This window comes from Ceratotherium simum, chromosome 6, assembly GCF_057802395.1.
Source record: "Ceratotherium simum simum isolate JZ-2026a chromosome 6, ASM5780239v1, whole genome shotgun sequence".
Taxonomy (NCBI): domain Eukaryota; kingdom Metazoa; phylum Chordata; class Mammalia; order Perissodactyla; family Rhinocerotidae; genus Ceratotherium; species Ceratotherium simum.
The window spans coordinates 30600013-30611532 of record NC_141905.1 but is presented as its reverse complement, the minus strand read 5'-3'; the positions used below and the strand labels follow the sequence as shown (position 1 = coordinate 30611532).

Sequence of the window (11520 nt, the reverse complement as noted above, 5' to 3'; positions counted from 1 at the left end):
GGATCTGAAGAAGAAATAAAGCAGGGGGGTGAGGATGGGGAGGGGGGAGGACACGCTTGGCATCCCAAAGTAACTCTTGATGAGTAGGCATTGGCAGGAGACCCCAGAACATTTTCTAACCCTTCAATGCTGAGAATGCCTGTCTGTGGGAACAGCAGCAAGAGGGTAAGGGTATAGGGGTGTCAGTGTCTGATTCAGGAGCTCTGGATGGTAGAGATGTCTGGGACTTCTGATGGGGTGGGGGTGAGGGTGAGGAAGCCCAGAGACAACCTGCTTGACTCTTTTAGGGTCTAATCATTTTGGCTGGGAAATTGGGAAGTGCTGAGTGGGTGTGCAGAGGAGGGCAGTTGTGATAACAAGGAATTCCATCCTAGGAGCACTAGATGAGGATAATGATGGTAGTGATGACACCCTCAATTAGTGTCATGACAACATTTTGCAAGGAGATGGAATTTGGTACTCTCATTAGCGTCATTTTTGTTAAGATTTCAAGATTCCATCGAGGTGTCATTTTAAAAATATGTTGGAAAAAAAAACTGTATGTAGGTCACTGATCAGTTACATTAACTATGCTGCCTTCCGCTTCTGCTGAATTAGTGTCATGACAACGGGGGCAAGTCATGAAAAATGTCTTTGAGATTTGGTTATTTCATCTGGAAATGAAGGGTGACCTTTATGATCCCGGTGGACACTTTCATTTGAATACTAGATGATTCCCAACACTGCCCAAGAAAATAAAGTAGGACTGGTAACATTTTTGCCCAAAACCAACACCAACACCAAGAGTAGTCTCTGTTCTCCATTTTTGTGGGAGGAGGGGAGGTTGGGGATGTATTTCCATTAAGGGAGTTTTCACATCGCTTTTCTTCAAGCATCACTGACCTCAATGGAAGTTTCCAGGAAAGAGACAAGAGGCAAATCTCTGAGTCACCTATTAAAATCCCACAAGGCTCTCTAGAGACCCATCTTGAGTCGTTACTGTGGATCACTTTGTACAGTGCTCTGCAGACCGACTCTCTCAGGAGCTCCAAGTGACCAAACGGGACCCGTAAGCTGGTTTTTAAAAAGGCAGCCTGAAGGAGAAGCTGGTGACCGTCACGGTAGGCGGGATCACCCTTCCTCGGAGGGCCCGGGTGCCGGCCCCTGCCAGGCCAGCAGGCGGCGCGCACGCGCCGTGGGGCGCGGTGGAGAGGCGGCCCAGCGCCCGGGTCGGGGCGTGCGCGCCGCCGGCGGCGGGGCCGCGTACGCCGCGGCGGGGAAGCCATTTCCGGGCGGGAGGAGAGGGGAGGGGCGGGGCCGCGGCGGTCGGACTTCCAATCTCGGTGGCTGCGGCGGCAGGGGGAGCTCGCGCCCCGCTGCGCGCGAGTCTGTCGCGCGGTGAGGGCGAGCCGGGCGGGCGAGAGACAGTGCACGAGGAAAGGAGCGGGGAAGCTGGTTCCGGGCTGAGGAGGTGGAGAGGGCGCCGCGGCTCCGGAGGAGGGAGAAGGGTCCGGGCGGGGGCGTCGGGGCGGGGGACAGTCGGGACTGAGTGGGAGGCGGGTCCGCACGGGGGGCGGGGGTCCTGGGTGGAGAGCGGTGAGGAGAGGAGGAAGGGCCGGGCGGGACGGAGGGGCTAGCGGATGCGGGGGGGCTCGGGCTGAGGTGGGGACGCCGACCCCTGAGGTCTGAGTGAGTGGAAGGTTCGCGAGTGGGTGAGGGAGGGCGCAGGGCGGAGATGGAGCGGGATCTGAAGCTCCACTCGTGGCGGGGTGGGAGTGCACTCGGGGCAGGCAGGACTTGCCGACCCTTCGCCGGGGCAGAGAGGGTTCTGGGCAGGGAGAGATGAAGTCGAGCGAGGCCAGCCTGCTTCTAAAGGGACTCCTCACCCTGGCACTGGGCTGCCTGTAGTGTCCGATCCTCCGCCGGGTTGGGTTAAATGGGCCGGGCTTCGGGGCCCCGGGCCTGGTCGGGGGCGGGCTGGGCGTCTCCCCTGGTATCTACCTGGGTGGATTGCTTTGTGGGAGGCTGGGTCTGGATGTATTTGGTTAGCTGTGGGAGGGAAGCATGGTGCCAGCAGGATCTGATTCGCTGGTTTGGGGTGCGGGGGGTGGAGTGTGAAATCTGAGCCCTCAAAGGAGGGAGAAAACCATTTCTTGACTGCTCTGTCGAGTCTAGGCGGGCCGAAGAGACAGTTTAAAGCTTTAGAAGTAAACAAACCTGGTTCCCTTTTGCAGCGAGGAGGCGCTGACAGGAGGGCTAGAAGGCGAAGATGCCGGGTACGGACTTTCTGATCTTGGTGAGTCTTTCCCAGACGGCCTCCTGGTTATAAGGCACTTGCCCCTGAAGTTTTATTTTTAGTCCAAAGGGTCTGAGTGTGTAGATTTCACCTCTGATGCTTGCTTTCGGTAGCTGAGCATTTCTGCCACGTTTTATTTTGGGTTTAATGATTAAGATGGATAAATGACTGAATTAAATATATGAATATAGATATTTAATATATATGAAGAATCTTTTTCAAAATTCTGGCAGTTGATTTTAATCTCTCCCTTCCCATACTACCAGAGCAGTTTTAAAACTTCTGTTACATTTTATCTGGGTCTGCCATGTATTAATTTTATCTGGGTCTGCCATGTATTAATTTATAAGTGTATGTCTCCCACACTAGAGTTATGATTCCCCAGAAGGCACATATCATGCCATATTTGTTTAGAGATGAATAAATACCTATTGTGCTTTGTAAACAGCAAGTGCTTAGCAGAGGCTTGCCGATTTGAAGTAGTTTGAGTTCTTTTTTTGGGCCGAGGTGTATGCCTGCTCTGGTAGAGGCTGTTTTTTCCTCTCCTTCTGAGATCTTTCTGTGTTGTTTTTCACTGAGCAGAGAGAATAGCATGCCAAGTGAGCGTTTCCTAAAAGGACGTTTTATTCTTGGGACATTTATGATTCCAAAGAGGCTCTTTAATGTGAGAATTGTGGGGAGCCCACGGTTTTCAAATAGCTATATAGAAAAAGTGTCTGCGTTTAGTTTTTAATAAGTCACTTCTCTGAGTTTGATGTCTCTTTGTGCAAAAATATTGATTTAAAAACAACTCCTTTCCCTCTCCTTATTTCACTGTCCCAGAGAGTTGGTAGCTGTCACTGGGAAATTGGTAAAAACTAATAGTGAGGTTTTCTTATACCCAGTGCTGACTTCCTATAGTGGCAGAACCCGTGAGGTCTGCGGGAAGGATACAGAGGGGAACTAAGTCGTGATTAGTTCTGGTTTGAGACGAGGAGCAAGGATGATTTTAGAGACATAGACAAATCCTTGGTTTATCCACAGATCATGGTGAAGAGTTCACCTAAAAGTTTCCTGCCTCAAATTTCATGAATTGTCAGTAGATAATAAATAGCCTTATTTAATTTAAAATTTTTATTACAAGAGCAATATGTTAGAAAAATTGGAAACTATAAGCAAAAGGAAGCAATGCCCAATAATTCTCCTTCTCAGAGATAAGCACTTGTTTGCACCTTGAAAGGTTAGTGCGGAATGATTTGTAACAACTGGCAATTTCTGGTTTTCCTCTTATAGATCAGTATGTTTATGTAAATTAAGCTTCCTATATGCAAGTAGGCTGTACCTCTAACACCCAGAGATGTGCTCATTGCTTCTTGGGCTTATGCGTTCCCTTCAACAGTTTGAGCAGTGAGTGCTTTTATTCAGAATGTTAACTTTGGAATCAGTTTTGTTTTGAAATATTTCTCTAGCTGTTGCCACTACTTTTCACTTCCTCAAATTAATTCACATGGATAACGACTGGCCCTTGAGAATCACTCTCTGAAGACACTATATGTGTTGCTTGAGGTATTTTCACTGGATGAGTTGTCATTCCTTCCTTGACTTTACCTATGCTATTTGAGGCTGAGCGGTGGAGAGCCAGTGACCAGGCCTGGGTGTTCAGTGGGGGCACTCAGCTGTCATGATTTGAGTTCCAGGTGTTTGTTTCTCTAGCTACTTTATATGATGTGTAAGACATGTTCTTGGCCCTCTAATGGGGAAGAAAGGACCCCAGTTAATAAAAAATAACCTCAAGGCAGGGCAGTGTGTCTTATAATCTCAGAACTAGAAACAATCTTAGAAGTCATATGATGCAACTTCTTGCTTATGTTGTGCATGAATCCTTCTTGGAATATCTCTGATAAATGGAAGTCCAGTCATCCATCCTTTCTGCTAGGAAGATAAGATGGGCACAAGCTAGGACAGTATAAGGTGGATTCGGGATAGCTGCGTTGTCTGATCGCTGACATTTATTGAGCGTGTATTACATGGTAGGTGCAGAAATAGATACTCTATGTACCGATTTGATTTTCACAAAAACCTGTTGAAAAGTGTGCCAGCATCCTCCTTTTATAGGTGAAAAACTAGGCTTAGAGAGGGTACCTCTGCAGTGAAGTCGTGGAGCTACCTTTTAACCACAGTTGGTGACTTCAGATCTCTCTCTCTTACCTGCTTTGTGGCTCTGCCTCTGGGTCATGTTCACCATAAGGGACAGAGGTTGCTGACCTCCATGACTGACGGGAGAGGCTTTGTGTAGAGCAGAGGGGGTGGGATAGCTCCGCCCTCTGGGAGCACTTTGGAAATGTGTGTGTGTGCACTTTTGTCTTCTAGTGTAGTCTTGTCTGAAAATACATGTTTTATTATACAAATCTTGTTAGTTTTCCCTTACATTGCAGTTAACGTGTTATATTGAAATTTAAAAAGTTATATCTTTGGGTATAATGTTATAATCTTTAAACTTCACTTCAGAATAATACAGTGAAATAATAATAAAGAATAATAAAGTGAAATTGCAAAATATTTGTTATAAAAACAGGGCATTTGGTCTGATAAGGTTGAAAACCATTTGTGTTGGTAGCATGCTATGAAAATAACACTTGAAGATCAACTGGAGTCCATATATGACAAACCTCGTATTCCAGACTAACGAGCTTGGGCTGTCGGCCCTCAATGTGTTCCTGCCCTTAATTTTGCCCTCATTTGATTAGGGCGGTTTGCTTGCCTTTTTTCATTTGCTCATATATGACATGTCATGGACTGTGAGACTTTCTGCCTGTGTCACACAGAGAATAAGATGACTGAGTGTGTTCATCTGAGAATTGCGATGCTTCAGAGGGGATTCAAGTCGGGCAGTTTTTTGGCAACCCTTTTCCATTTTTGGCACCCGTTCTTTCCATCCATATTCTCGTCCCCTCCAGTGCCAGGGCGTGATCTCACTTTGCAAGTTGCCAAATGGAGCTTTTAAGAAAAAGGTATTTTGTGACGCCAAGTCTCCTCCTGAGGTGGCTTTCCTCGTTTCCCATCCAAATAGGTGAATCAAGGTTACCGTAGGTACTGTGGTAGTGCTGGGTGGGGTTTGAGTGAAGATTGTTTATCTAAGGCTGTGGTTCTCAACCAGGGGTGATTTTGCCCCCTGGGGACATTTGGCAATGTCTGGAGACGTTTTTGATTGTCACGCTAGAGTATTAGAGGTCAGGGGTGCAACTAAACATCCTACTATGCACACAGTACCCCCAACCAAGAGTTATCAGGCCTAAATATCAGTAGTGCCCGGGTTGAGAAACCCTGTAACATAGGTAATGGTATCTGTGTAGCCCATGCATTCGTGTAGGGGGCGAGTGAGTCTTTTCTTTGAGTTACTGGGTCTGTTATAGTGTTCCTTGGGGTTGTTAGGCCCATGGAGCAGGTCCTGCTGCTTTGGAATATATCTTGGAGATTGTACAGCAGGATCTTCTGCCACATGGTAACATTCTTAAGAAGTGCTTTCTTTTGCAACAGTTCTGCAGCACTCTTTTCTCGATTTGGAAATAGCAAACCTCTCTCAGTTTTGTTTTTCGGGTTCAAAAATTGAATCTTTCAAGATCTTAGAGCTTTATCTTTGAACCTTGAATCTTTTTCAGGGAGGCTTTCCTTCTGAATCTCAAATGAGATTTAAGCAATAAACTGAAAGGTCAATGCTACAAGTTCATTTCTGTTATTTGAATCTGGTGTCTTATTTGTAGGATTGTCTAGAAGAAAGGTAAAATTCATTGGAACTGATAGGATGTTTAAAATTTTGTTGACAATTCGAGTGGCAGTTGTAGGATGAACACTGTATCTGGCATTGTTCCAATCTTATAAGTAAAGCAGAACCATAATAACAAGGATGATAATTTCTCTAGCCTTTGGTCTAAAGGAAAGTGGAGTTATAAGTAGATAAACCCCAAATCCCAGTATTTAGCTTGGCTTTGCAGTCTATGTGTCAGGAATTTTTAGTAACCTTTACCTTCTTAATTAGGCTTTGCCCAATGTAATATTACAGTTTGTACACATTGGTGGCAGAATTGGGAATCAGCCTGGGATTAAGAATTTTCCATAGGGCATTGATTTGCAGTGCATTAGATCATATGTGGAAACATATAGAACCCAATTACTGAGAGAAAAACCATGCTATGGGGTGAGGGGAGATAGGAGCCATCTGGGAAGATGGGAGTAGTGCAGGCAGAAAGCGGTTTGTTGGGTATATCAGTTATCTCCTGGCACACTCCAGCAGTGTGATTGAGGCATGAAGGGACTATTTACAAAGCTGGGCAGGATAAAGAAAGACCAGCAGGGGGTTAGTGAAACACATCAGGGCTGAGAGCCATTATCACTCTTAGGCCTGAAGGGGTAAGAGAGGGTGTAGTTTCTGGAACCTTGAGAGAGCTTAGCTGAAGAAGTGGGTAACCGGTAGGAATGCAGCCACTGCCAACCAGTGGCTTCGCTGGAAGGGAATCAAGGGGAATAAATACCTCCAACTCTTTCTTTTCCCACCCTCTGGTCTCCTGCTGGAGTCTCTCATTGGTTAAACCCAGCTGGAAACCAGAGGATAGGGGAGCCTGGGTGATATTCATGGAGGCCAGCCCAGTGAGGCACATAGCAGAGGTGGAGATGGTTGGGTAGATGGAGGATCTGGAGGAGCAAAGGAGGAGACCCAGCATGCTGAAGTCAAGGTCAAGTTCATTTTGAAAGGCACAGCGAAAAGATAGTGTTTGAGCAGAGCCTGGAAGAACGGATAGGACATGGCATGTTATAGAAAAGAAATGTTCTCACTGATAACAGACGGATAGATTCAGCGGAGAAGTGTCACAGAAGCTTGGCAAGCCCAGAGCTGCTTTGTTGTAGTAGCCTTATATCTTAATTGCCTGAAGGGCCTTAAGAAATCCCTCAGTCTGGCTTCCCTTGCTGTAGGAATCCTTTCCACAATGCACTACCAGGAGCGGGTGCAGAATACTTTCTCAGGGAGTTCATTCCCTTGTTGGACAGCTTTAATTGTTAGAAAGTTTTTCCTTTGTCCAAATCACTGACTGTATCAGTTAGGATTGGGTTTGGCTGTACAGTCATGCACCACATAATGATGTTTGTTCAACAACAGACTGCATATATGACGGCGGACCCATAAGATTAGTGTCATATAACCTAGGTGTGTAGGAAGCCATTGCATCTAGCTTGTGTAAGTACACTCTTTGATGTTCACACAACGATAAAATCGCCTAACGACACATTTCTCAGAATTATACAGTTAAGTGATGCGTAACGGTATATAAGAGAAAAATCTAAAGAAATAGAGATTTTTAAAAGATAGAAATATATTTCTCTAAAGTAAAAGAAATCCAGAGCAGACAGTTCCTGGCGAATATGGCCATTCCTAGGTCTTTGAGGAAGTTCCAGCACTCACAGTGCATCCCCTCCTGGACCAGCGTAGCTGCCTCGAGCTCTAGCTATCAGGTTCATGTTTCATTCAGCAGGAAGAGGAAAGAAAAGGAGGGGCCGGCCCGGTGGTGCAAACGGTTAAGTGCGAGTGCTCCGCTGCGGCGGCCTGGGGTTCACCGGTTTGGATCCTGGTTGCGCACCGACGCACTGCTTGGCAAGCCATGCTGTGGCAGCATCCCATATAAAGTGGAGGAAGATGGGCACGGATGTTAGCCCAGGGACAGTCTTCCTCAGCAAAAAAAGAGGAGGATTGGCAGATGTTAGCGCAGGGCTGATCTTCCTTACAAAAAAAAAAAAAAGGAAGAAGGGCTTACCTGCCTTCTTAATTAAAAATATTTTCATGTGAAATTTGTTATACAAACAGAAAGTGTATAAAGCACATATCTACATTTTAAAGAATAGTAATGAAGAAAACAATCATGTATCTACCACCAGGTTAAGAAATAGAATATTTATCCTCAACCCCATGTGCCCCACCCTGATTACATCTCCTTTCCTTCCCTCTGGGGATAACTACTCTCCTGACTTTTGGTCTAAAGGAAAGCGGGAATAATAATAATTACTCCCTTGCTGTTTCAAAAAAAATTGTGTTACCACCTATGTATGCAATCCTAAGTTTAGTTTTGTTTATTTTTTAATGTGATATAAATGGATATTTATATATTTTTTGTGATTTTTCCTATGTTGCTCAATATTTGTAAGATTCATCCTTGTTGTTGCATGTAGTTTAGTACATTCATTTTCATTGCTGTATAGTATTTCATTGTGTGACTACCACAATTTATCCATTATGATGATGGGCATTTGGATTGTTTCCAATTTGGGGCTTTTTTGAGCATTACAGTTATGAGCTTTCTTGTGTGTGACAAGTGATCACAAGTATGAGTTTCTCTGGGCTTTATTTTTAGGTATGGAATTGCTAGATTGTAAAGGGTGTACATCCTTAACTTCATTAGATAATGCCAGACTTTACTAAAGAGGTTGATATGGTTTATACTGCTAGCAACAGTATATGAGAGTTCTTGTTCCTATACAAGTTGACAAACTTGATATTTATAAGGCTTTTTATTTTTTGCCAACTCAGTAGGGGTGAAATCTAATTATTTCCGTAAGTATTTCTCTGATTACTGATGAGGTCTTGAGTCTTCAAGTCTTTGCCTTATCAATTATTTATCTGTTTCTCCTTATAGTTCTATTAGAGTTTGTTATATATATTTTGAGATTTTGTTAGTAAGTTCGTACAAATTTAAAATTGTTGTATCTTACCTAGCAAGTTGTGCTTTTTAATAATGCTTTATGACTTAATATATATAGCTACATGAGCTTTTTGTCATGAAATAGGCAAACTGTGAATGTTTGATGAATGAACGACTTGTCTGTTGTACAGGCAGAAACGGCAGAATGGTCCTCCTAGGCTGTTCTTCTGGTGCACTGTTATTTATGTGTCCCATTATCCCATGAGGTGAATCAGTCACTTTGGGTTTAAAAAAAAGCACATAGCTTTTTTTTTTTGGATAACTTGCATACAGTAAAGGACACAAATCTTAATTGTACAAGTCGATAAATATTTGCATATGGATACACTGTACTCACTGCCCAGATTAAGACATGAAAAATGTCCAGCATCCCAGCATATCCTCATATCCCTCCCAGCTGATACCCACCAAAGGTTATCGTTCGCACTAGAGGTTAGTTTTGCTGATTTTTGTACTTTGTATAAATGGAAACATACAGTATATTTTCTTTTGTGAATGTCCTTTTTGCTCAGCATCTTGTTGTGAGATCCAGCCATGCCCTTGTGTAGCAGTAGGTTTTTTTTTTTTTATTGAGGTCATAATAGTTTATAATGTGAAATTTCAGTTGTACATTATTATTTGTCAGTCACCATATAAATGTGCCCCTTCAACCCTTGTGCCCACCTCCCAACCCCCTTCCCCCTGGTAACTACCGAACTGTTCTCTCTGTCCATGTGTTAGTTTATCTGCCACATATGAGTGAAGTCATACAGTATTTGTTTTTCTCTGTCTGGCTTATGCTCTTGTGTAGCAGTAGGGGTTTTTTTGGTGAGAAAGATTAGCCCTGAGCTAACATCTGTTGCCAATCCTCCTTTTTTTGCTGAGGAAGATTGGCCCTGGGCTAACATCCACGCCTATCTTCCTCTGCTTTATATGGGATGCCACCACATGGCTTGAGAAGTGGTGTATCCATCCACGCCTGGGATCTGAACCTGTGAACCTTGGGCCACCGAAGTGGAGAGTGCGAACTTAACTGCTACGCCACCGGGCTAGCCCCAGCAGTAGGTTTTTGAGTAACTGCAGTGTCGTTTTACAATGTATGAAGTATTGCAGTAGATTCATTCTGCAGTCGATGCACATTTACGTTCCAGGGTTTGGCTGTTATGAGTGACACTGCTGCGTTCTCGAACATGTCTTTAGGCAAACATAAATAGAATCGCTAGAATGAGGTATCCTGCTGAACAGGTTTCCCAAGTGGTAGTACCAATATACACTCCTATAGGGTTTTCTTAATATATAACTTGTGGATTTAGCTTTGGGTGACAAATCTTAAATTTCTGCGTAGAAAACGTTGGAGAGAGCATTGAGATTTCTTTCTTGAAGTAGTATAGGTACTTTTTAAAATGTGAAATGCCCGCCCTTTTCTGTAATTTCCCTAGAAAGTACAAGCCTACTGCATTCTTGTTTATCTAGTCTATAAGTGTTGTTAAACATTTGGGAAACAGAATGGCCTTGGTTCTTTCTGACTATTAAGAGGGCTCTGTTAAGGGCAGAGTTTCGATCTGTAAAACACCATTTGTTGCAGTTAGTTCCAAGGCTAAAATCCAAGTCCTCTGGAACTCTGGAATCTGAGTAGCTGCTGTGGTATATTTACACTTTGCACTCAGTATTGGGGACACTTTCTTCTCTGGAGGCTTTTTCCAAAAGCATTTAACTTCACTCCTTTGAAATGCATTTTGGCAGGTGGGTCTAAAAAGGAACACATCAGTCCTGTCTTGAGTTCCAGTCTTAATGGTGTTGTGTCTTTGAGACAGTTGAGGCAAATAGAAAATTCTGTTTTCAGACTCTAATAGGAAGGAATCTGGGGTAGATATGAGAGCGCCACCGTGGACGTGCTCCTTGTGTAGCTGTATTGCAGCCAGGGTGGAAGAAAGCCTAGGATTATATTACCCATCCTTTTTGGATAAATTTAAGATTTCAAATGCTTTCCCAGGAGTCATGACTATAGCAGTCAACAGCAATCTAGCTGGGTGACTGAAATCAGGTTTATGATCTATAAACCTAGTAGTAGGTAAGTGACTTAATCCTGTTTTGTAGGTAGTTTAGGGGGCACTTGCAACCTTCTGACTGAATTAGATTGTTGAGGGCTAAGAGTTGACTTAACATCTTAGAAAACTGAGGAGCAGCTCACTATGATCATGTATTTTATTATCATTATCTGTAAGAAAATACAGCATAGGCGTGGGAATCAGACTACTGAAAGCCTCTCCCAGCGCCACCTTTGTGACTCTGCTTGGGACATTGTGAAGGTTGTTTTCCCTTGCATCTTACTGAACAGGAAAGGAAAATGTTTATCATCAGAGAATTCAGATTTATCAAATATTTAGTGTTTATTATCTGCAGTCATTTTCTTATTACCTTACCTCATTTATATTCACAACAACCCTGTGTGTGGACGGTGGTATCTTTTTTTTTCTTGTGAATTTTTTGTTGAATTATAACAGTAACATCTATTTCTGCAGATTAGCAAAAGATCCAGTT

General features: G+C 43.8%; 1 protein-coding gene across 2 annotated transcripts in view; it reads left to right on the top strand.

Moving 5' to 3' along the window:
- The first annotated feature begins 1353 nt into the window (after positions 1–1353).
- SGPL1 (sphingosine-1-phosphate lyase 1) overlaps positions 1354–11520 on the top strand; it is a 53136-nt gene continuing 42969 nt past the window's right edge. Inside the window, exons 1-2 of one of the 2 annotated variants that reach the window (XM_004427019.3) lie at positions 1354–1450; positions 2214–2275. In XM_004427019.3, coding sequence (XP_004427076.1) covers positions 2249–2275 — 27 coding nt within the window. In that variant the 5' untranslated portion in view covers positions 1354–1450; positions 2214–2248. The other variant, XM_087432061.1, reaches the window with a different exon arrangement.